The following is a 25,066-nucleotide window of genomic DNA, read 5'->3' as shown; positions in this document are numbered from 1 at the left end:
ACCATGATTTAGGAGTTTACGGCCTAAGAACCCATTCTTGGGGGGTTTACGGCCGTAAACTTCTATGGGGGTAGTTTTGCAATGTTTAAGGTCCTTAACTTTATTGTGGTTACTTCTAGACTCATTTCTAAGTCTTATGGTGTGTTTAGGTGGCATCTTAACACATAAAAATGAGTTTACTCCCCATGAATAGGTGTTTATGGTCCAAGCATGTGCTTGGGCCGTAAACTCATGTTGATATCCTAAATGATGAGTTTAAGGTGTTCAAAGTCCATGCAAATAGGTCCTTAAGTCATATCTAAGCTCCAAATGAGGTTTGGAAGGGTTTTATGGCACAAAAACCCCATTTATGTGAGTTCACGGCCTAGGGATGTTCTAGGACCGTAAAATCATGCTAATGGTCCTATTCCTAATATAAATCACGAATTTGAAGGCCAAAGGTGTTATACTAGGAGCTAGGATAGTTACCTTGATGATTTTGAGTTCGATTTGGATGATTTTGGCTCAATATCGAGTTTTAGAGAGAGAGTAGAGAGAGAAAGTAGAGAGAGAGTGGAAAGGCTTCAAATGAGGCTCTCTCAACTTTATGCCTAAAGTTTGGGACACGGTGGAATTCTACCCGATACTGTCGTTAAGCAAGGCTTTTGGTCGTACCCAATTTAATTATTTTATAACTCGACGGAATAAAACTAAAATTTTTCCAAATAATAATTTGGGGCATTTTCATGAGTTTCTAACGTGTTTGGTTACTAATTAAGTCATAATGGCAAACTCAAAATTAATGACTTAATTTAGAAACGAAACGGAAATAATTCAAGACGACGAATTTTTAATGACGGAACGGGTTATGACGACGGAACGAACTTCAGGTTGTCATAGATTTTATGATTTTCTTTGCTGAAATCATGAGCTAAACACTCATGACTTTCGTTAGCTAGGATGAGTTGACTAAACATGGTTGATTTCATAGTTAGGATTTAGTGATTTGGTTATTTGTTGACTTTTGCTTATTAAAGAACCTGAAGTATTTTTGATAACTGCTTTTAATCTGCTTATTGCTAAATTTGATTAGGATAGAATGACTATTTTTCTTAATTGAATTTGAATCTTATGATATTGTGACTTGCAAAATCGTAGGACTAGACTCTTGATTAAAACCTAGGGTTAAGTAGAAAAGTGGGTAAAAAAGTATAGGATCCAATATATGACGAAAAATCATATATAAATTTGAATCAATAAAATGAATTGGTCAATTAATTCTAAGTCTAAGCAACTCGAACTGAACACTAGTGAACTTGTAAGTTTGTCCACTTGATCACCGAATAAATAAGCTAGTTTGCTAAAGGATTAAATTGGTGAATACCAATTTGGTCATCTTAGAAATCGGTAGCCAAAGGAACTAAATCCATTGCACTTCTATGAAACAACCATAATAATAACAAATCTGAAGCTAAACGAAAATCTCTTTCTCACCTTGGTTAATTCATACTTGTTTTCTTGCTTAGCTTAGTGTTAGTTTAATTAAGTGAATTTTGAGTTAATTTGGTAATTTAAGTATCTAGTCTTGCAAAACTAGGAAAACAAAACCTTTCTCATTTAATTAGTAATTAGCTAATAGTAGAATAAAGTTAATTGAAACGCCGTTCCTTGAGATCGACACTCGTTCTTACCATAGCTATATTATTGCACGATTAGGTACACTGCCTAGTGTGTTTAATAGTCTAGTTAAATTTTATAAAATTAACTTGAATAAAATATAAGCATATTAAATTACACATCAGTTACCAATCCAAAGCAATACTAAGTTGAGTAAGACTCAGAGCCCCAGTACAGAGGAAGAGATACCTGATATGAGCTGAGTACCTTACGCTTCCACAGTCAGTTCTATCATGTACGCTATGATTTGTACTCACCCTAATGTGGCCTTCGCTTTGAGCATGGTTAGCAGATATCAATGGAACCCTGGTAGAGCTCATTGGATTGCAGTTAAAAATATTCTTAAGTACCTACGAAGGACCAAGGAATTGTTTCTAGTCCTCGGTGGGAGTCATGACTTAAGGGTACAAGGGTACAGTGACGCTAGTTTTCAGACGGATCGGGATAATTATCGATCGCAGTCAGGCTGGGTCTTTACCCTAAATGGAGGAGCAGTAACTTGGAAAAGTTCCAAGCAGGAGACTATAGCTGATTCAACGTGCGAATCAGAGTACATTGCGGCAAGTGAAGCATCAAAGGAGGTTGTATGGTTGAAGAACTTCATTGGAGACCTTGGAGTTGTGCCATCCATAAAGGAGCCAATGGAAATTTTTTGTGAGAATGAAGGAGTGTTTGCCTTAACTAAGGAACCAAGAGATCATGGCAGATCACGACATATCGACAGAAAATACCACTTTATTAGACATCGGGTAGAAGAGGGACTCCTCGTTGTGAAGAGGGTATCGTTAGAAGAAAACCCAACAGATCCCCTTACGAAGGGACTGAGTAGGGTCAAACACTTGCAGCACGCTGGGAGCATTGGGTTAAAGGATGATATAAGTTTAGATTAGATAGCTAAGAAACGTGTAATACATAATTTGTACTTAACATTTGATGAATAAATAAAGTTGTGTTATTATAAGTAAAGCTACTATCTTATGTTGGTTGTTTATCTATTGTTTCAATTTTGCATGTTTTGACTTCCTGACTAATAAGATTATTCGAACAGTCCACAGTCGTTCATATTTTGGAAGTAGATATGAATGAAGACTGTCATGAATTTGTTTGCAGATTGTCTAAAAGGTTTTGGGCATAACAAAGGTTTGATACAAAGTTCATGAGTTCTTATGAATATGATTTGAGTATTGGAATAAACCCATGCTTGCTGGTATCACTACTTTTATAACAAGTGATCGCAAGATGATAATATCATATGATCTTTGAACCTAGAGATATGGTTATTGTTTGCTAGTTGGTTGTACATTGATAATGTGAAAACGCATCAGTAACTTGATGTTATAAAATGTATTGTTGTGTGTGACTTAGCTAGTGAGTAATAAAAGCATATAAGTCGAAGTTTTTCTGTTCCTTTTATCCTAAGAGGGTAAGAGTGATATTTGGCCACTCGATGATTTGGTTTGACTTATGTGTCGGGCCCGGTCAGATTGAAGCTGATGTGTTCAACTGAATTCTATGTCAAACAAATCAGAGATCGAGAAACAAATGTTGGACAATAAGTATTGTCAGCATGATATCTAGAACAGAGGATTGTACGGTCCCTTATCTGAAGGACTAGTTTTGATCAGAGTTGACAGAAGTGTATAAGAGCTACGATTGCTGATTGGATCCTGAATTCATATATGAGATATAGTTACTAGACTTATCCAAGTGGGAGACTGTGGATTAGTGTCTAAGTTCGTAACTATATTTGGTATGTACTTGACACAGTTGTGCATGGTCCTTTTGGGTTGCCTTCACCAAAGCAACTTGACAAGGTAATTTGAGGAGAGAGAGAGAGAGGATATGGCTTATTAATATATTATAAGAATAATATATTAAAGGAGAAATCATATTTATTTAATTAGTATTGGTCATAAATTAATTAGGAATTAATTTGGTGACTAAAAGAGATTAATTAAATAAAGGGGCATAAACTGTCAAATGTGTGATGGTTGAGTTTTAGGTTGGGAAACCTAATGGACTAAGGGGGAACGAAATTATGATGAAATATCATCATATTTTCATCCAAGGGCCTTATTCCAGAAGGTTCCTTGGGCTGCTTGGTGGTTAAGTTGTCCATTAGGGTTTAGACTGAAACCCTAGCAGCCTGCACTATAAATAAGACCCTAAGGATCCAATTTTCGGCCACTTTCTTCCAAGAGAAACTCTAGGGCCGAAAATTAGCATCCTCCCTCCTCTCTCAAATTTGCCTTCTTGCTTGTGGTGTTTGTAATCCACTAGAGGAGTCACAATTGTGACTCTAAGCTCAAGAGAAGAAGATTCAAGCCACTATTTGAAGAGGTAAACATCTAGATCTGATGTAATTAGCTAATTTTGAAATTATGTATGCTAGATTAGGGTTTGCAAGTCTTGGATTCATTGCATGTACAATAGAGAAACCTAGATCCAAGCATTAGGGTTTGTATGAGCACATAGGATTGTTCTTATGCCTAAAACCCATCACATATAACCTACCGACTGTTTCTGAGGTTGCCGCTTTAATTGTTGGTGACATTTCCGATTCAATTGAAAAGACTGATATTGTCGTTCAAACAAAAAATGGTTCTCTACAACGTATCAGTGAATTGCATCCTTCGTACCTTCCTCTCCAATATCCATTGTTATTTCCATATGGGGATGATGGTTACAGTGTTGACATTCTTCATAGAGGTGTGTCATTTACGACCAACAGCAAGCGGATGAAATGTACAATGAGAGAATATTTCACTTATAGAATTCAAAACAGAGATCATTCGTTCTCTCTCATTCTTAATTCAAAAAGGTTGTTTCAACAGTTTCTGGTAGATACATATACTATGATGGAAACGGAGAGATTGTACTACATACGTAGGCAACAACATGTTCTTAGATGCGATTCTTATGAAAATTTACGTAACCAAAAAGCTCAAGGAACGACTGATATCTCCAATGTCGGCCAATGTGTCATATTACCTTCGTCCTTTACCGGTGGAGCACGTTATATGCTGCAAAACTATTTGGATGCCATGTCACTATGTAAATGGTTTGGATATCCTAATTTCTTCATAACCCTTATGTGTAATCCCAAATGGCCAGAGATTAAAAGGTTTCTTAAGGATACTTCACTTCAACCAGAAGACAGGCCTGATATACTATGTAGGTTGTTCAAGATCAAGCTTGATGCATTCATTAAAGACATAAAAGAGAATCACATTTTCGGCAAAGTTGAAGCATGTAATTAAAACTATATTTTTTAATTATTTATAAAACATTGCTCTTATTATTCTATTTTTTATATGTTTTTAAAATCTAATCACATTTTGTTTTTTTGGCAAATTCTTTTACAAATGTTTATACCATTGAATTTAAAAAGAAAGGTTTGCCACATAGTCATATATGTCTATTTATGCATTCTGACAACAAGTTACCAACTGTTGAATTTGTCGATCCGATAATTTCAGCCAAGATACCAGACAGAATTAAAGATCCTGAATTGTATTCACTTGTGAAGGAGTTTATGATTCATGGTCCATGTGGAGCTGAAAATATGAATTGTCCATGCATGGTCGATAAAAAGTGCTCTAAAAGCTTTCCAAAACAATTATATAATCATTCGTCTGTTGATCAAAATGGTTTTCCGTTATATAGGCAAAGAAAACGATGGTCATTTTGTAGAAAATAAGGTGTAACGTTGGATAATAGAAATGTTGTTCCATACAACAAATATCTATTGAAAAGATATCATGCACATATTAATGTTGAATGGTGCAATCGAGATCTTCTATAAAGTACTTGTTTAAATACATAAATAAGGGTCCTGATAGAGCTACAGTTGTTGCCGTACCAGCCTACAATGAATGTGCAAATAACGATTTGGTCGATGAAATATTACGTTATAGATATTTATCATCATGTGAAGCATCATGTCGAATTTTTAAATATGATGTTCATTGCAGATATCCTTCTGTGGTCAGACTAACTTTTCATCTTCCTAATCAACAACAGATTGTATATGGCGAAGACGATGATATTGATGATGTTCTTGACAAACCTTCTGTTGCTACTTCAAAGTTCACATCTTGGATGGAGTGTAATGCAATTGATAGTGAAGCACAAAAACTTACATATGTTGAATTTCCTACAAAGTTCGTTTGGATATTAAATGGTCGGTTTTGGAAGCGAAGGAAAATAGGAAAAGCCATTGGTAGAATTCATTCGGTTTCACCTAAACTAGGTGAAGCATATTTCTTAAGGATTCTTTTAAATAAAGTAAAAGGTCCGACACCATTTGATGAAATTCGCACGGTAAATGGTGAAACACATTCTTCTTTTACAGATGCTTGTTATGCACTCGGGGTATCAGATGATGACAAGGAATACATTGATGCAATTAAAGAAGCAAGTCATTTTGGATCTAGTTTTTATCTACGCTTCTTATTTGTTACATTGTTGATGTGTAATAGTATGTCTAAACCAGGGGTCGTTTGGGAAAATACATGGGAATATTTGGCAGATGGAATTCTATATAACCAACCACAAAGATTTAAGTCTGCATGTATTGCATTTTTTTTCTTATTTTTTATTTAAATTAATTTCTTTTTATTATCCAACATCCATTAAATAATTAGTAATAAAATTATTAAATATCGACCACATATTTTCTAAATTATTTAATATTTTCGTGCAGAATTATCACTCGGAGTAGATGAACTTAAGAACTTAACTTTGCTCGAAATAGAACAAATTTTACTTTGGAACAACTCTACTCTCAAAAACTTCACAAAGATGTCATACCCATATGTTGAATCCATTTCTTCTTCAAACAATCGACTTATCACCGAGGAGCTAGATTACGACATTCCCGTTATAAAGAATGACTATGATCGTATGTTTCTTGCATTAACAAATGAGCAACGTAATATTTTCCTAAACATCATGAGTGTTGTTGAAGAAAATAAAGGAGGTGTCTTCTTCATTTACGGTTATGGTGGAACGGGTAAAACTTTTTTATGGAAGACAATATCTGCAGCAATTAGATCTGATGGTAATATTGTTTTAAATGTTGCTTCAAGCGGTATTGCTTCCTTATTATTGTCCGGTGGTAGAATAGCACACTCTCGATTAATAATTTCATTTGAACTTACAGAGGATTCTTTTTGTAAAATAAATCCAGATGGTGAGTTGGGTAGCTTAATAAGAAAATCCTCTTTAATAATTTGGGATGAAGCACCTATGGTCCATAAGCATGCATTTGAAGTTTTAGATCGAACTTTGAAAGATTTATTAAGGTGCGCAAATTCAAGCATCTGAAATATTCCATTTGGAGGGAAAGTTATTGTCTTTGGAGAAGATTTCAGACATATTCTACCTGTTGTTCCGGGTGGCAGTAGACAAAACATTGTAAATGATTCTTTGAGTTTTTCATATTTACGGCAACATTACAAAATCCATAGATTAACAAAAAACATGAGGCTAACTGTTGGAAGGGATCAATATGGTATAGAAAAAATAAGAGATTTTGCAAATTGGCTATTGGATATAGGAGAAGGCAAACTTGGTGGTCCGAACAACGGTGAAACAATTATCGATATCCCGGATGATATTCTCATTAATGATTCACATGAACCTATAGGTTCCTTAATTAAGTTTGTATATCCTTCAATTTTAGAGAACTATACCAATATAAATTATTTCCAAGAAAGAGCGATACTTGCTCCAAAAAATGAAGTTGTTCAGGAAATAAACGACCGTTTGCTTAAGAAGTTTCCAAGAGATGAAGTTGAATTTTTAAGTTCAGGCAGTATATGTGAATCCGAATTTGTCCATGATCAGTTTGATGCAAATTTATACTCTCCTGATGTATTAAATGGTCTTAAAGTATCCGGTTTACCAAATCATAAGTTAGTTTTAAAAATTGGTGTTCCAGTAATGTTATTGAGAAATGTTGATCAGAAAAACGACTTATGTAATGGCACAAGACTACAAGTGATATCATTGGGCAAACGTGTTATTGAGGCACGTTTAATAACTGGAACTAATATTGGAAACCGGACTTTTATTCCAAGAATGTCTTTAACTCCATCAAAAAAAAAATCCTTTCAAATTCACAAGAAGACAGTTTCCTTTAACTATATGTTTTGGGATGACTATTAATAAAAGTCAAGGACAATCATTATCAAAGGTTGGTTTGTTTCTCAAAGATCCAGTTTTTTCACATGGACAATTGTATGTTGCCTTATCTAGAGTTCAAAACAGAGAGGGATTAAAATTATTACTTTTAGATAAAGATGGCAAAGTCATAAATAAAACTTCCAATGTTGTTTATAAGGAAGTTTTTCGAAATTTATTGCCAACTTTTTTGTAGCATATTTTATTCATTTTTAGCAAATCACACTTAATCCATCATATTACTTTATTTATTTATAATTATGTATTGTTTTTTATGTTAATTTCATTATACACATTGGTAATGCATCATCTACATATGTTCAACGAGAATCATGCACCAAAAATAAGGGTTTTCAAAAATCTCAATTTCTAATTAAATAATTATCATTTACTGTGTAATTAAATACTTACAAATAAAAAAGTTATTGAAAAATACAATATTACAATTCATAAGTTTTCTAAATTAATGAAATATTATTTTATTAAATAAATAATTTTTAAATTCAATTAAAAATCAACACCCATGGGTAGCTGATAGCGGAAACGGATAGCGGTTAGCTGGTAGCGTATAGCAGGTAGTTGGTAGCGGAAAACTGTAGCTTTTATTTGTTATATAAATGTTTGGCAAAAGTAGCTGGAAGCTTTTGAAATATATAAAATTACAGAAAATGACAATTGATTAAAAAAAATAAATATATAAATATATTTTTAAGGGTAATTATGGAAATTGATTTTAAAAGCTCAGAAGCGTTTTGTTAAATGTCACATGAAGTAGCTTTTAGAATCGGAGCGTTGTGTTAAAACTAAAAATTAAATGCTCGTACTGTCAAACGAAGTTTTTTGTTTAAACTATAGCGTTTTATCAAAAGCTAAAAGCTAGAAGCTCCCAAACGCTTCCAAAAGCTTCGTGCCAAACACGCCCTTAACCTAATTTTTTTTTATAAATTAGAAGATTTCTTTAAATATCATCTCAATTACTTGATGCACCATTCTTGATTTGAGATTTAAAAGTTATTTTTAAAATACCCCTTTATTTCATAATTATATGTAAGACAAAATCTCGTATTAATCTTGTCACGAAATATTTAACTTGCAAGTTTAAAATAACGTTCGTATATATCGGTCTATAATCAAACAAAGATTGATGATCCTCTTTGACCAATCAAAAAAAAAAACCTAGTCGGTTTGATTTGACATATAAAATAAAACAAGACAACATTGCATACGGTTAAGATAAGATTATTTTGTAATAATTATATCTGATTAGGATTGTGAGGTTATCGTTAATGCTAAGTGTATTAGGTTTAGTCATGCAGTCAATGTGTTCACCAAGACGTAAAGATCTAATATGGTCTTTAAAAAATGTTATATTTGTGTTTGTCAAACATCATTTATGAATATTGATTGAATGTACCTTTTTTATTGCGATGTGAACGAATCAAAACTAAGTTTTGATACACGAATCAATTAAATTTTGGAATATCCAAATGATTTATTTGTCTTTAAAAATCAATTATGTTACGTAAACCGTTTTGTTGTTTCTAATAATTTAGTTATTTTAACTGCTAGAAGCATGAACCGATTTTACAACATTAAAAATACTTTGAGAGCATTTAAGAATTATAATGAAATTATTGGTTATGATAAAGTGATTAAAGTGATGAATATACCATGTAACTTTTACATATATATATATATATATATATATATATATATATATATATATATATATATATATATATATATATATATATATATATATATATATATATATATATATATATATATATATATATATATATATATATATATATATATATATATATATATATATATATATATATAAATAAAGTTTATTGCATAAAAGTTTATTTCACAAAAGTTAAATTCTACATTAGAAAAAGTTAACTATTATGACTTTAAGTTATAATAATCAAGTTTGTAGCATGTAAAAAACAAAATGCATAAAATTGGGTGTAAAAATGAATTTTCAGTTAATTTCTATTTTATAAAGTATATTCTAATAAAATCAACATCTAAAACTACGTTGTTTAAAACAAAGACTGATATTAATATACCTTTTTATATGTAATATATATTTATTAAAACAATAGAAATATTAATTATTATGAAATTACAAGGAAAGTGAAATAAATTTCAAGGAAAGCGCAAGGAATCGGATTCAATCACGGAAAAGGAAGCATAATCCTCAAGTCTGAACCAAAATAAGTATCATTTCATTTGCTGCCTTTCCACGCGCCATACCACCAGCCCATGTTTTTTATATGAAAGTTGAATGAATTTAACTTGAGTTTTAAATCTGAATACAATTGCTAGGTCGAAAAAAGTTCACATAAATATCAAAACGGGGAGATTTGTTTGAAAGTAGTCAAGTACACTATTTTGTGAAACAATTAGTGATTCCATAAAAGGCCCGGGCCAGCTAGGTTGGTCTAACCCAACATGTGAGCTGACTTGCCCTAAACAAGTCAGCGGGCCCATAAGAGAGACGTGAGACTGCAAACTGACAGATTTTTCAAAGGTGTGATATGTTTCAATGGGGTTGACCCATGCTTTATGTGAGGTATACCGGGGTCGGATGGGGTTGTAGGCTTATACATGTCCTTTTTCTGAAATTTTGTATTCTTTTAACATGAAATACATAAAGATTTGTCAACAAATTCAAGTGTACAAAGATATATGAATCTTGATACAAAATCTTATTTTTTTGCTTAGAATGACAATATATTATTAAAACAAAGTCAGTAGATCGCTGACAAAAGTATAAGAAATGAAACACAAAACACCAAAAAATAACGGATATCAACACCAAAACACAAACGAATTTGCCAAATTGGAGAAGGCAAAGTACTAAGTAGCACTTCCATGACTATGGCAATGTAAAAGGCGTAACTTGGACACCAAAATAACAATTATAGGTGGAGCAACAAAGTAAGCCTCTCCATACACCCGAGATAGTACCCGAGAGATGAAGACTTCAAGACTTCACGATTTGTACTAGAGGTATAACAAACAAGCAATATAAAACACCACAATACTTAGAAACATATATGAACAACAACCAATCCAAAAGTAAGTATCAAAATCACAAAACTGAATCATAGGACATGATGGTGGTGTAAACCAGATAAACCAATGACATTAAATACGAAGATAAGACATGATGGTGGTGTAAACCAGAGAAACTAATGACATTAAATACCAAGATTCCTAAACTGGTTTGTGGCTCGTGGAGCAATAACAACAGTCATAACTTAACACAGGCATACTACATCATCCCAGCAGCAACAAAAAATTTGAAGCAGCCGAAAACATATAAATTATATCAAAAATTCATGTAGTGAAAGTCTCAAGATATATATGATGTCTATGATCGGTACATGTGGGACAAATTAACTAATGTGTATATACGAAAGAAGCCCAACACCAATACACAAACACTTAATTGATAATTAATACCACACATATATGTTCACTACACAACAACCTAGAACCAAACAATATAACTCATATCGAAAGTACATATGTATATCATATTTGCAAAGGGGGGTATAACACGAAAATGTTAGGTTAAAACAACACTTTGATAAACGATAAACGATTTCACCAGAGTAATTAATGCAAAATCAAATGAACAAGACACAATAAATTTACGTGGTTCACATGATCATGATGATCGACTACGTCCATGGCGAACACAGGAGAGAGAGAGAGAGAGAGAGAGAGAGAGAGAAAGAGAAAGAGAGAAAGAGAGAGAGAGAGAGAAGGGGGGATAGAGATAGATGTTTATTATTTCATGTCGTAAAAGGATTTTTCGTTCAATCACATTAGTGTTACAGGAAATAAGACTATTTATACAGATGTTGGCCTAATAATAATAGGCTAAGAAAATGTCATGGGTGATATGTGCATATCTACATATATATTTTACATCATATCTTAATATTTTTAGCTATATTTATGCTCATTATATGACAAAAGATACTTAATCTATTATATATTGTGTTGTAGAAGCAAAAGACATGCTCGGAAATGAAAAGGAAGGAATTTGGAAGTTGGAAGCAAGGAACTTGGATCAAGGCCAAAAGGAAGAAAAAAAGTTTCGTTACCACGTCGTGGTTACATCCACTACGACGTGGTGTTTTGAAAAATCCCGATGAACTTTGAAGACTTGTTGGTTATGCGATAAATCCAAAGACCACGACGTGGTGAGAATTACCACGACGTGGTGAACCGACTTCGAAAAATTGTAAATAGAATGTGGATTTCTTCGAAAACCTAACTTGTGCTGGGAGCTTTAGTTGACTTTTGAAGGCCAAGGACTTTATAAAGAAGCTTTGAAGTGTAGAGATTGATTAAAAGCTTGATTTTGGGAGATTTTGAGGCAATACTTCTTATATTTACTTATTCTTATTGTGTTTGATCATGGATTACAAGTTGAATTTCATTTTTACATGTTTGTTTTCTGAAGTTATGGGCTAAATACCCTAACTTTCATTTAGACTAGATCACTTGCTTGACTATGTGTTGATTTTATGGTTTGGATTATGCTAAGTTAATTATTTGTTATGTTATCTTGTTAAAGAACCTCTCTATGTTTATGATAACTACTTCTCTATTTAATGCTGAGTTTAATTAAGATTTTTGAACTATTTTTCTTAGTTGACTTGAATCTTATAGTTTTGTGATTAGCAAAGTTGTAGGCTAGTGTTTTGACCAAAAACCTAAGGTTAAATAGAAAAGTGGGTAAGTGAAAATAGGAGCTAATATACGAGGATCAATCATATATTGATTTGAGATAATAACTTATTAGATCAATCACTATTACAAGTCTCGCATAACTCGAACCGAATACTAGTAATTTTCTTAGTTTATCCGCTTGATCACCGAATGAATGAACTTAATTGCTAAAGGATTAGATCAGTGAACATTAATCTGATCACCTTAGGAATTAGTAATTAATAAAACATTAATCCATTGCACATCCACTAAATCATTCATAGGAACAAGTATATCAAATCTAAACGAAAGTCTCTCCATTATCTTGATTAAAACGAGTACCTGAAACCAAAACTGTAAACCGTAAGCACGAAGCTTAGTGAGTTCCCCCATCATACCACATAACACCATCGATATCTCTCGGCCGGTAATTGCCATCGGTATCTTTCAACCGGTAACCGAGGACTATTTCACCCCTACCACTATCACATAATAATATGTCATAAACATACTGATCACGTACTAACATCATGAACATGTTGATCACATACTGACATATCATAAACAGATAGATAAGCATTACATGGGTTCTGTATACCCCTTCGGTATCTTTCAACCGGTAACTGCCATCGATATCTTTCAACCGGTATCTGCCATCGGTATCTTTCAACCAGTAACCGGGGACTATTTCACCCCCTACCACTATTACATAATAACATATCATACTGCTAGGCGTGCATGGGTACTATCTTACCCTTCGGTATCTTTCAACCGGTAACTAGGGGCTATATCACCCCTACCACTACTAACACATATGTCATAGCGTTCTAGACTTAAAGCATATCAGATAACAACACACTAGATAATTATCACAAAGACAATCATCTAACAAGCAACTCCTACTAGTGGGTCGGCATTGTGGTCGTAGACCCACTCCTACTGGAAGGTAACTCACCCCACACTGCTGAAGTCCCGTAGACACAATCCCACGCTGCTGTAGTCCCGCAGACTCAACCCCAGCTGCTGGATGACTGGTTCCCGAACTATCAATACCAAAATAACACCCAATTAATAATTAGGTCCCAACACATAACCATAATACATACTTGGATAATTACTACATTACCCCAAGCTTGGCTTATTCAAGCCCAAGGCCCAATCCATAAGCCCAAAGTGAACTAAGAATCAAAGCCCAACACATGGCCTAATTTTCCAAATTGGGCTCAAACCTTTATAAGGTCTTACTATAAGGCCCAACCAAAAGTCCAGTCCAACATTTGACCTTCTAATGGCCCAATGTCATGTAATCATTAAGGCCCAAACCATGGCCTGTTTATGGCCCAATTTTCCAAATTAGGCCCAATTCCTCATATAAGCCTTACCTCACAGCCCATTAATTATTCTAGTCCATTTGCTTGATCTTGGATGGCCCATTTAGCAACCCAATCATCAGGCCCAATAATAAACCCAAGTGAAATTAGGGTTTCACATAAAATGACGATTAGGGTTAAGTTTCCTACTTAACCCATTAAGGACTTAATCCTCTAAGGACTTAATCTAGTAAGTCCATTGACGCTTAGATTAATCTTGCCAATGATTATTATTTAATATCCCTAGTTATTAAATAATTCTCGTGTGTCCCGATTAATTTCCCAAAATTAGGGTTTTGATTGCATTAGCGTTTTCCAAACCCTAATTAGGGTTTCCAACTTAAGTACTAGCCCATTTATTAATTTGTTGGACTTTTAGGTTATTTAGGGCTTTATTGGGCCTATCAAGCCCACTAGAATGTCATCAAGCCCATTAGGGTCTTATTGGGTCAATTAGAATCCATTAGACTCATTAGGGTTTTCACTAAGCCCATTTGGCTTCATTGGGCCCATTAGGCTAACAAGGCCCATTAGGGTTTCAAGCATCCCCAATCGAGTCAACTCACAAGACAAGCACACCGCCACCTAACACGGTGGCCGGTGGTGGTTAGGGTTTTTTTCTCATTATTCCATTTTCTTTTACAATTTACAATGAAATACCAAAACTCACACACACCCTAACTAACGTAAACACACATACATGGCGGCACAAGGTGGCAGCCACCACCTCATGGTGGTAGTGGTGGCCATTTCGGTTTTCCGGCCAAATAACACCACACCTAACAATGGTGGTTGGCGGCGACAGAATAGGGAGGCGGCAACTGCAACGGTTTTGCGATGGCAGTCACCACCCTCCGGTGGTGGCGGTGGTTTTTGGTGGTTCCCAGTCAAACAGCCACACCACACGAATCTGAAACATCAACGTCCTTGAACCCACGTGAGACACGAACTCGGCCACCTCTCGGGTGGCAAACGGTGACTAAAGCAGCAACGCGTTGCACAGGCGGCGGCGGCGGCGGACCTGTGACAACGTAACGGAAGAAGAACGAGGAAGGAAAGGGAGTCACGACTCCCACTGGTGAACGGAAACAGCAACAACTCACGTCCCCCAACTGCCCACGGCCCCGATGACCAAGGAGCAGTCTTCGTCGGAGAAGGAAGGAGTGCATCGGCAGCGTTTTCTGTTGGTTCTTGGCAGAGGAAATGGATATGGCGTTCTCGCCAATGGAATGTAACAATGGCGGTTCACAGCCTCAACGTCGGCGATGCAGCAGCGGAGATGGTGGTGACCGGAGGTGAAAGAGTGGGAGTGGCGGCCGGTGGTTAGGGGATATAAGGTGGAGAGATGGTGGCTGTTGAGAGCCGTTAGGGTTAGGGTTAAAACCGGGGGTGAAGGGTTTATATACCCCGATCCCCCAAACTTGTTTCCATAATGGCAAGTTCAGCCCCTCCTTTCCATTTTCTTTAAAAATGTGATCCAATATTTACACTTTCAACCCAATCCATGGAGATTCCTTACAATTTAAGTCCCATAAATTATCAAACAACCCCCAATATCTTAATTACGACATAATTAGCCCTTCCACCTCATTTCCTATTAAATTAAATTCAAATAATTACCACGGAGCCCCTGTCTTCATAAATATTTATAAAATGAGTCCCAAACTCATGCTTTTAACCCCCGACTTCTAAAAATGTGGCAGTTAACTCCTCGAACCCAACACCCTGCACATATAATTATTTATTTTATACTACCATTCGTTCATTAACTTATTTATTTAACTAATAAATAAACGGGTGTTACAATTTTTCTGTCTAATTTTTTCTTAATTTACGTTTTATTTTTCTCTTCTATTTGATTTACCACGTGGTAGTCATCAAACAGTTAGTTTTTATTTTTCATTTTGTTCTCTTTACGCGTTTCATCTGTTTTGTTTCAGTGATTTATGACCCACGAATCGAAATTACCAATCATACCACCATTTGAAGATCCTAAGTCAGCATTCCATAAGAAGAAGACAACAACACTTAGAGAATCAAGCAACAAGACTTTAGAAAGCAAATTCAAAAGTTTTGAGAAAACTACAGATAAAAACGGAGCTGGTTACGAGGCAGGGACTGAGAGTGATACAGACGAAGAGGAAAAGAAAGATAGTGAAATAAATAACACTTTGGTGATTAACACGATGACATACATTGGGGATATGACTATGGAAGCATACAAAAAGCGAATTCATGATGACACTGATCCGGGCCTTGTGCAACCCGAAATTCCCGCTACCGTAAACTTCGAACTCAAAGGACACATACTTGTTGCACTTAACGGTATCCCATTCTACGACAAATATCATGAAGACACATACAAACATATCGACGAAGTCAATGACATTGCCAATTACTTTTATATTCCAAATGTTCCACGAGAAACAATTTTGTTAAGGAGGCTTCCGGTTACCTTTAAAGGAGCAACAAAAGATTGGTTGAAGGCTCTTTCCCCCGGGATCGATCATGGGCACAAATACATGAAGAATTCATCCAACAATTTCGCCCACCATAAAAGGTTGCAAAATTGAAAAAATCTATTGCAAATTTTCAAAAACAAGCAGGAGAATCATTATATAAGACATGGGAGCGATACAAGGGTTTGTTGATGAATTGTCCTAAAAAGGATCTAAATATTCAACAAGAAGTCTCAATTTTCTATGATGACGTAAACGTAACGACTAGGCAACTCCTTGATTCTCAAGGGCCACCCACGAAGAAAGTGTCAGCCGTAATCAAGGAACTAATCAAAGAATTCTCCAAGCATTCAGGAGAATATCATAACCCTCGACAAGACATAACTATGGGAATCATGAATTCAGCTTCGGATGACATTACGACAATTTTGGAAAAGTTGGATAGCATGGATCGTAGAATGAAAAAATGGATAAAACCATCCATGTAATACGGGTGGGGCGTGACAACTGTAGAGGGACGCATTTGAATAAAGATTGTGACCTTGAGGAAAATGGCAATCGAAAAGCCCAAGTTTTCTATTCGAGCGGTGATTGATATGATGAAGATTGGAGAAAGCCTGAGAAGAAGTGGTTACATTATGATGAATACAATAAGGTGAAGGAAGATAAATATGAACAAAAAGGAAGAGGCTTTTATCAAAAAGAGGGTGCGGCTCTGGAAAAGAAAATTGACTTTGAGGCAATGCTTGCCTATTTTGCAGCTACATCAGAAAAGAGGCATGATGACACCGACGCGGTTCTCATAAATCAGCAAGCCTCAATCAAGAATATCAAGCAACAAATCGGACAACTTGCAAAGCAATTCAATGAGAGATTATTGGGCACACTTCCAAACAACATCGAGCAAAACCCAAGAGGATCCCATATCAAATCCGTAACAAGGAGTGGAAAATTTTTCATACGTCTAACTCCCATTGCTAATGATAAATCAGACGTTATGCAGGCAGAACAAGAAACAAGTCAAGAAAAAGCCACTGATCAGTCACAACAACGTGGTAAAGACACCACAACGTGGCAATCGTCCGAAGATAAAAATAAAGAACCGGTTAAGCCATACCATCCACTGCTACAATTTCCAAGCCAAGCAAAACAAGATAAACAAGTTGAAGACTATCAAAAGTTCCTAGAGCACATCAAATCCCTCCAAATAAATATTTCATTCATCGAAGCGGTGGCTCAAATGTCGAAGTACGCAAAGTTTTTAAAAGATCTTCTCACAAACTGGAAGAAAATGGAGGAAGCATCCAAAGTAGTTTTAAATGAAACATGTTCAGCTGCTATGCTGAACCTATTACCAAATAAAATGGGTGACCCAAGAAGTTTAACACTTCCATGCCAGTTCGGGAATTTGGCCACAAGTTACGCTTTAGCCGACTCGGGAACAAGTGTTAATTTAATGTCGTATTAATTTTTCAAGAAGCTTGACCTTCCAGAGTCAAGACCGATTCGCATGGCCATTCACTTAGACAATAAAACAGTAACCTTTTCAAGAGGGATTTATAAAGACTTGTTTTTCCTGCAAATTTTATTGTGCTAGAAATGGAGGAGGATAATCAAGCTCCAATTATTCTTGGAAGGCCTTTTTTTAGCACCGCTCGAGCTTTAGTGGACATAATAGAATCTAAACTCACTCTTCGAGTTGGAGAAGATGCCATCACTTTCATAATTGATAGAGCAATGCAACATTCAAGGATAAGTGATGACATGACATTCGCAGAGTAGTGTTCGATGAGATATTAGAGAAGGAGCTAGCGAGATGGAAGGAAAAGGAAATTGAGGGATACATGGTTCTACAAGGAGATTTTGATGTTGAACATGATTTGCAAGAACTAGATAAGCTATTAGAAGAAGGAGGGTACAATGAACTGAAAGAGGCCATTAAAAACCAACTACGACATGGTAATAACATCAACACGTCGTGGCAATCCAATTTATTCGATCTGACGAGCAGAATCGCGACACCACAACATGGAAAGATTCCCACGTCGTGTCTATTAAACAAAAAGCAAAAATCAAATTGAAAGTGTTGCCCGAACATCTCGAGTATGCATTCTTGGAGGAAAATGAGCAAAAGCCAATCATCATAGCAATTGATCTTACAACAAAGGAAAAGGAGAGCCTAGTGGAAGTGCTAAGGAAACAAAAGAATGCCATCGCTTGGAAGATCACAGATATCAAGGATATTAGTCCCTCATATTGTCCCCACAAGATTAATTTGGAAGAGGGGGTTAAACCAGTAGTGCAACATCAGATAAGATTGAACCCGAACATGCAATAGGTGGTCAAAAAGGAGGTTGTCAAACTTTTGGATGCCGTAATCATTTACCCAATTTCGGATAGCCAATGGATGAGCCCGGTGTAAGTGGTACCCAATAAAGGAGGCATTACGGTAGTAACGAATGAGAAGAACGAGCTTATTCCTATAAGAACGGTAGCCTGTTGGCGAGTGTGTATTGATTATCTAAAACTAAATGATGCCACTTGCAGAGACCACTTTCCTTTGCCATTTATTGATCAAATGCTTGAGTGTCTATCTGGACATTTTTGTTACTATTTTCTAAATGGTTGTTCAGATTATTTCTAGATTCATATCGATCCTCAAGACCTAGAAAAGACTACATTCACTTGTCTAAGTGGATCCTTCGCTTATCGTCGGATGCCATGCGGATTATGTAATGCCCCGACCACATTTTAGAGATGCATGACGGCAATCTTCCACGACATGGTTGAGAAGTTCATGGAAGTCTACATGGACGATTTTTCTGTTTTCGGTTCTTCCTTTGATGATTGCTTATCTAACCTTGATTTTATGTTTGCTAGGTATGAAAAGACCAACTCGGTATTAAATTGGGAAAAGTTTCACTTCATGGTGAAAGAAGGGATAGTGTTGGTACATAAGGTTTCCAACTCAGGGATTGAGGTTGATCGAGCAAAGATCGACACTATTGCAAAACTACCACTTCCGAAAAATGTGAAAGGGGTTAGAAGTTTTTTGGGCCATGCGGAATTTTACAGCCGGTTTATTTAATATTTTTAAAAAATAACTAGGCCATTAACCCAAATTCTCTTAAAAGATGTTAAATTCGACTTTTCAAATGAATGCTTAGAGCCATTGAAATTTTAAAAGAAATATTGACAAATGTCCCGATCATGGCTACCCCTAATTGGAACCTTCCATTCGAGTTAATGTGTGATGCAAGTGATTTTGCTCTAGGCACAATCCTTGGACAAAGGGTTTATAAGCACTTTCAACCCATATACTATGCAAGCAAAACACTAAAATCGGCCCAAGAAAATTACACTACCACCGAAAAAAAGCTTTTGGTTGTGGTTTATGCATTTGATAAATTCCGGCCTTACTTATATTTGTCTAAAACTATAGTTTTAACTGACCATTCTGCTCTTAAGTATATTTTTACTAAGCAGGATGCAAAGCCAAGGCTAATTCAATGGGTGCTACTCTTGTAAGAATTTGATATTAAGATTAAAGATAAGAAGGGCATGCAAAATATGGCAGCCGATCACCTCTCGAGATTAGAAAACCCAGAGATGGAAGAGTTAGGAGAAAATGAGATATGAGATAATTTTCCTGAAGAATATCTCATGGTGATCGTGGGTGAAGAGCCATGGTATGCGGATATATCCAACTATTTGGGTAGTGGTTATCTTCCAAAATGATTGACGCATCAACAAAAGAAGAAATTATTTTTAGAAGTCAGATACTACTTTTGGGATGAACCATATCTCTTTAGAAGTTGCGCGGATGGAATGATAAGAAGATGCATATTTGGGAGATAATGTTTGGAAATTTTGAGGCATTGTCATAGTAGACCCACCAGAGGACATCACAGAGCACAATACACGACAAAGAAAATATTTGATGTGAGATTTTACTGGCCTACGATCTTCAAGGATGTTGCCAATCATGTCAAAGAATGCGATTCATGCCAACGATCTGGAAATAACTCCTCCCGAAACGAGATGGCCCAAAATAGTATCCAAATACGTGAAGTATTCGATGTGTAGGGTATCGATTTTATGGGGCCAGTTCTAGCATCTCGAGGAAACAAGTATATTCTCGTAGTAGTGGATTATGTTTCAAAGTGGGCAGAAGCACAAGCCTTACCCACAAATGATGCTCGAGTAGTTGTAAAATTCTTGAAGAGATTATTCTCTCGTTTCGGTATGCCAAAGGCACTAATAAGTGATCGAGGGTCTCACTTTGCAAATGAACAACTCGCCAAAGTATTACAAAAATATGGTGTACACCATATATTTGCAACACCCTGCAATCAGCAAAAAAGTGAGCAAAACAAAGTCACAAATCGGGTATTAAAAAGGATTCTAGAACGATCGGTCAAGAGCAACAAGAATGAGTGCTCGGAGAAACTTGATGATGCATTCTCGGCATTTCGAACTGCCTTTAAAACACCCATTGGTACTATACCTTGGAGGTTATTCTTGATGGGTTTTAAGCATTCTAACACTCCTATGGTGTACATGCTGTTGGATAAGGTGTCTAAGTCCATAACTATTTCGGGCTTGTACTTGACCCGACCCGGCATGGTCCATTTGGGTTGCATGGCACCATGCAATTGGTTAGACTAAATGAGAGAAATAACACTTGGAGATTATTAATATATTATAAGTTCTAATATATTAATAATATTATTTAGTTAGTTGATCAAAGAATTAATTTGGAATTAATTAAGTGATCAAAGGATAACTAATTAAATATATGGGTTGATTATGTAAATCATCCATATCTTGTATAGTGGGCTAAGAGGCTCCATGGATTATCAAGTTGGGTTCTACCCATAGGATGCTCCATGGATGCTCCATGGGAGTTACAAACCCATGGGTCATGGAAATGAAGAGTCATGACACATTAGGGTTTACATGGTGTAACCCTAGATGTGTCAACACTATATAAGGATCATATTCTCCACCAAAATCGGTAAGACATAAGAAACTAGAGGGCTTGGCCGATTTTGAGAAGTGTGTGTTATCTCAAGAGTCTTTCCAAGAGCATTTGGTGTTGTGTGAAGCATTTGAGGCATCACACTTGGGGTGCTAGGCTCACAAGGTTTCAAGGAACACAAGCAACAACAAGGTAAGTTATTCTATCTATGATTCAAGTTAAAATTGTTCCCCATGTATGCTAGATAGGAATATAACCTTGGAATTCAACTTTGCATGATAATTAGACAAACATAGATCCAAGGTTATTAGGGTTGCATGTACATTTAGGAAGTGTTAGAATGCTCAAAACCCATCAGTGGTATCAGAGCCTAGGCTTGTTTGTTTGTTATTTGTGCTTAAAAGTTGAAGAAAGTCAAAAATCTTGCTGTCTGACTGATGGACTCGGCGAGTCCATGGGGAGGACTCGTCGAGTTCATGTGTATCTTCAACCTACTCGGCGAGTAGGTTTATGCACTCGGCGAGTAGGGTCGACAGAGTGCAGAATTTCGACTTGAGTTGCTGGAAATGGATTAGAATCATTACCCTAAAATGTTTTGGTACTTGAAAACTTATTTTAGAAGGTGTAATGTCTTTTCTAACTCATTTACAACAACTAGTTATCAAAATTACAAAGATTAAATGTGATTTTGATTCTTGAAAGTGTTCATATTCATATTCTTGTTCTTATGATGTTTAGATGATCATAGGAATTATTTGTAACCTATGTGGTAGATTAATTCATGATCATAATGTGTTTTAATGGAGTCCATAACTTGTCCTCAAGTTATGGAAAACCAAAAGTCTCTTGGATTAAAAACCATTAAAAGAACACAAGAGTTAGGAAAAATGAAAAGTCCTCATTTTATTACTCTATTAAACTCATAAGTTACAAGAAATGAAAAGTTTTGAAAGTTTACAAAACTTGCCCTCAAGTTTTGGAACAAGTAAAGTTAAGTTAAAACTTTAGTTCCAACCCCTAGAATTTTAAAAGTTAAAATTCAACCCTTATACTTATACTATTATGATTTAATAATTATATATATATATATATATATATATATATATATATATATATATATATATATATATATATATATATATGTATAAGAACAAAGTCGTCTTACCGCTAGTACACCTCATTCACGAAGCCGGTCTATAAGGTGGGTATAAGGTTGTTGCCTATAAAATGGTGACTTAATGGGTGTCCACTCTCACCCACCGCTTGCTTGATCGGTGGAGGGTCGTTAGCCGAACGGGTAAGACAAGGACTTATTAATTCTCATTCAAAGTATGATGAATATTATAAAGTAACTAAATGTTTTATTAAATTCCCAATCTTAGTTACTTTAGGAAAAATGTGAATAAGGTGCTATTCCATGAAATTACACTTTACACTTTGATTAAGTCGTTGGTGGAGCGTGTGTGGTTAACCGGCACACTAACTTGGACTTAACAAGGTAGGTAAAGGGTGACTTAGGGTTTATTATAGTATCGATGGAGCGTGTGTGGTTAACCGGCACATCGATTGAGTGATAAACTTTAAGGGTACCAAGTGATTTGCATGGTTACTTCACACCTCGTTTTGTGATCCTCGGTATCCCAGTCACAAAACTTGGAGGGCACACTCGAGATTGAAACATGCCTTTGAAAAGTTCATTGAATCTCAAAGAATCTAGGAATTTCTAAGAACCATTCAAAAAACCTAATACTAAAATATTGCGGTTTTCGTGGTGGAAATTGGTGAATCGTCATTCACCTACCTTTCAAATATGATATAGCTTAGATTACGGCATACCTCTTCTAAGTTATATTATATTGTGATTGGATCCTAGCCTTAATACTACATTTGGGTGTTCTATTAAGGACTCTCTTATATCTAAACTAAATCTTGTCCTCTTTCCATCAGATGTCTTTCAACAATGCTTCTGGCTCTAATCCTAATGGCTCCTTTACCCTTATGAACTTGTGTGGGAAAGTCACCTTTGATGGATCCAACTTCAATGAGTGGATCAGAAACATCAGGATGATTACCCGCTACGAGGACAAAGAATATGTCCTTGACAAGGAGCTTAAGGAGATTAATGAGTCCACTGCAACTCCTCAGGAGATCGCTGAATTTCGAGCACATGAAAGGGATGCTACGAAAGTGGCTTGCATCATGACGGCCACGATGACAGCGGAACTCCAAAAGTCTTATGAAGATTTCTACCCTTATGACATGCACCAAGATTTGATGGAAAGATACCATCAAAGTGCAAGACAAGAGAGGTATGAAATCATCTGCTCCATGATAACAACCATGATGAAGGACGGGGAATCCGTCACGAGCCACATGCAGAAAATGCAAAGGTATGTGGATCGTTTGCTGAAGCTTAATGTGAACTTCCCGGAGGATCTTGCAATAGATATTATTTTGCATTCCTTACCATCGTGCTATGATCAATTCCGCATGACATATCACATGAACAAGGAAGAAGTCACCCTCAGCAAACTTCAGGGACTTCTCAAGACCGCAAAATCAGGTCTTAAGGGGAAGTCGGTTGCTATCACTCCTACTCAAAACTCTACTCCGGTTTTGGCAATTGGGAAGAATCGATGGAGGAAGAGAAAGAGATCTTCGAAGGGTACCAAGGCTCGGACCCTTGATGGCTCTTCTTCAAGTGGAACCAAGAAAGGTTTCATTACTCCTTCTTCTGACCCAAAAGAGGCTGAATGCTTCTATTGCCATGAAAAATCTCATTGGAAGCGGAACTGCCCAACATACCAGCAAGATGTGAAGGATGGGAAAGTTAAACCCAACCATGCAGGTATTTACACTATCATTTCTAATAACTCACCCCATTCTAATTCTTGGGTCCTTGATACCGGTTGTGGTATTCACATTTGTTGTGACTTGCAGGGACTAAGAAGAAGTGAGGATGTGGAGCAAGGAAGGATAAACTTGATCATGGGGAATAGGAAAGCTATACCTGTTACCAAGATTGGAGTTTATACTTTATCGCTAAGTAGTGGGTTTAGTTTAGATCTGAATAAGTGTTGTTATTCGCCAGGAATGGCAAGAAATATTATTTCCTTCCATGCTTTGTACAAACAAGGGTTTACCTTTTCATTTAATAATGAAGTTGGTTCTATTGATGCTTTCTTTAATAATATTCTTTATTTTAAAGCATTACCTTGTGATGGTGTGTATGAAGCTGTATCTGTTGTTGATAACTTAGGAAATAATGTTTTGTGTATTGATTCTACTAATAATAACTTGGATAAAGCATCATTATGGCATTGTCGTCTTGGACATATAAGCAAGAAGCGCATAGGACAACTCCAAAAGGATGGAGTCTTGGAGTCGTTTGACCTAAAGTCAGATGATAGTTGCGAATCATGCTTACTTGGAAAAATGACAAAGTCACCCTTCACAGGTTCGTGTGAGAGGGGTGAAGGTTTGTTGGACCTTATACACACGGATGTGTGTGGACCATTCAAACATGCCACAAGGGATGCTAATCGTTATTATTTGACTTTTACTGATGATTATAGTAGATATGGATATGTCTACTTGATCAAGCATAAGTCAGAGACTTTCGAGAGGTTTAAGGAATTTAAACAGGAAGTCGAGAATCAATTGGGCAGGAACAT

At 35.9% G+C, this 25,066-nt stretch overlaps 2 protein-coding genes across 2 annotated transcripts; both read left to right on the top strand.

Annotated features, from left to right (window-relative positions):
- Positions 1-7,140: 7,140 nt before the first annotated feature.
- LOC111883205 (uncharacterized) lies at positions 7,141-7,827 on the top strand. Its single transcript, XM_052766667.1, has one exon. The coding sequence runs from the start codon at positions 7,141-7,143 to the stop codon at positions 7,825-7,827; it is 687 nt and encodes a 228-aa protein (XP_052622627.1).
- Positions 7,828-16,877: 9,050 nt separating this feature from the next.
- On the top strand, positions 16,878-18,193 carry LOC111883206 (uncharacterized). The gene is made up of 3 exons (XM_023879549.1): positions 16,878-16,965; positions 17,017-17,856; positions 18,009-18,193. The coding sequence occupies exons 1-3, from the start codon at positions 16,878-16,880 to the stop codon at positions 18,191-18,193; spliced, it is 1,113 nt and encodes a 370-aa protein (XP_023735317.1).
- Positions 18,194-25,066: the final 6,873 nt, after the last annotated feature.

The sequence above is a fragment of the Lactuca sativa genome, chromosome 8, assembly GCF_002870075.4.
Source record: "Lactuca sativa cultivar Salinas chromosome 8, Lsat_Salinas_v11, whole genome shotgun sequence".
Taxonomy (NCBI): domain Eukaryota; kingdom Viridiplantae; phylum Streptophyta; class Magnoliopsida; order Asterales; family Asteraceae; genus Lactuca; species Lactuca sativa.
The sequence above is the reverse complement of the archived record's forward strand: the minus strand, read 5'-3'. Positions and strand labels throughout refer to the sequence as shown.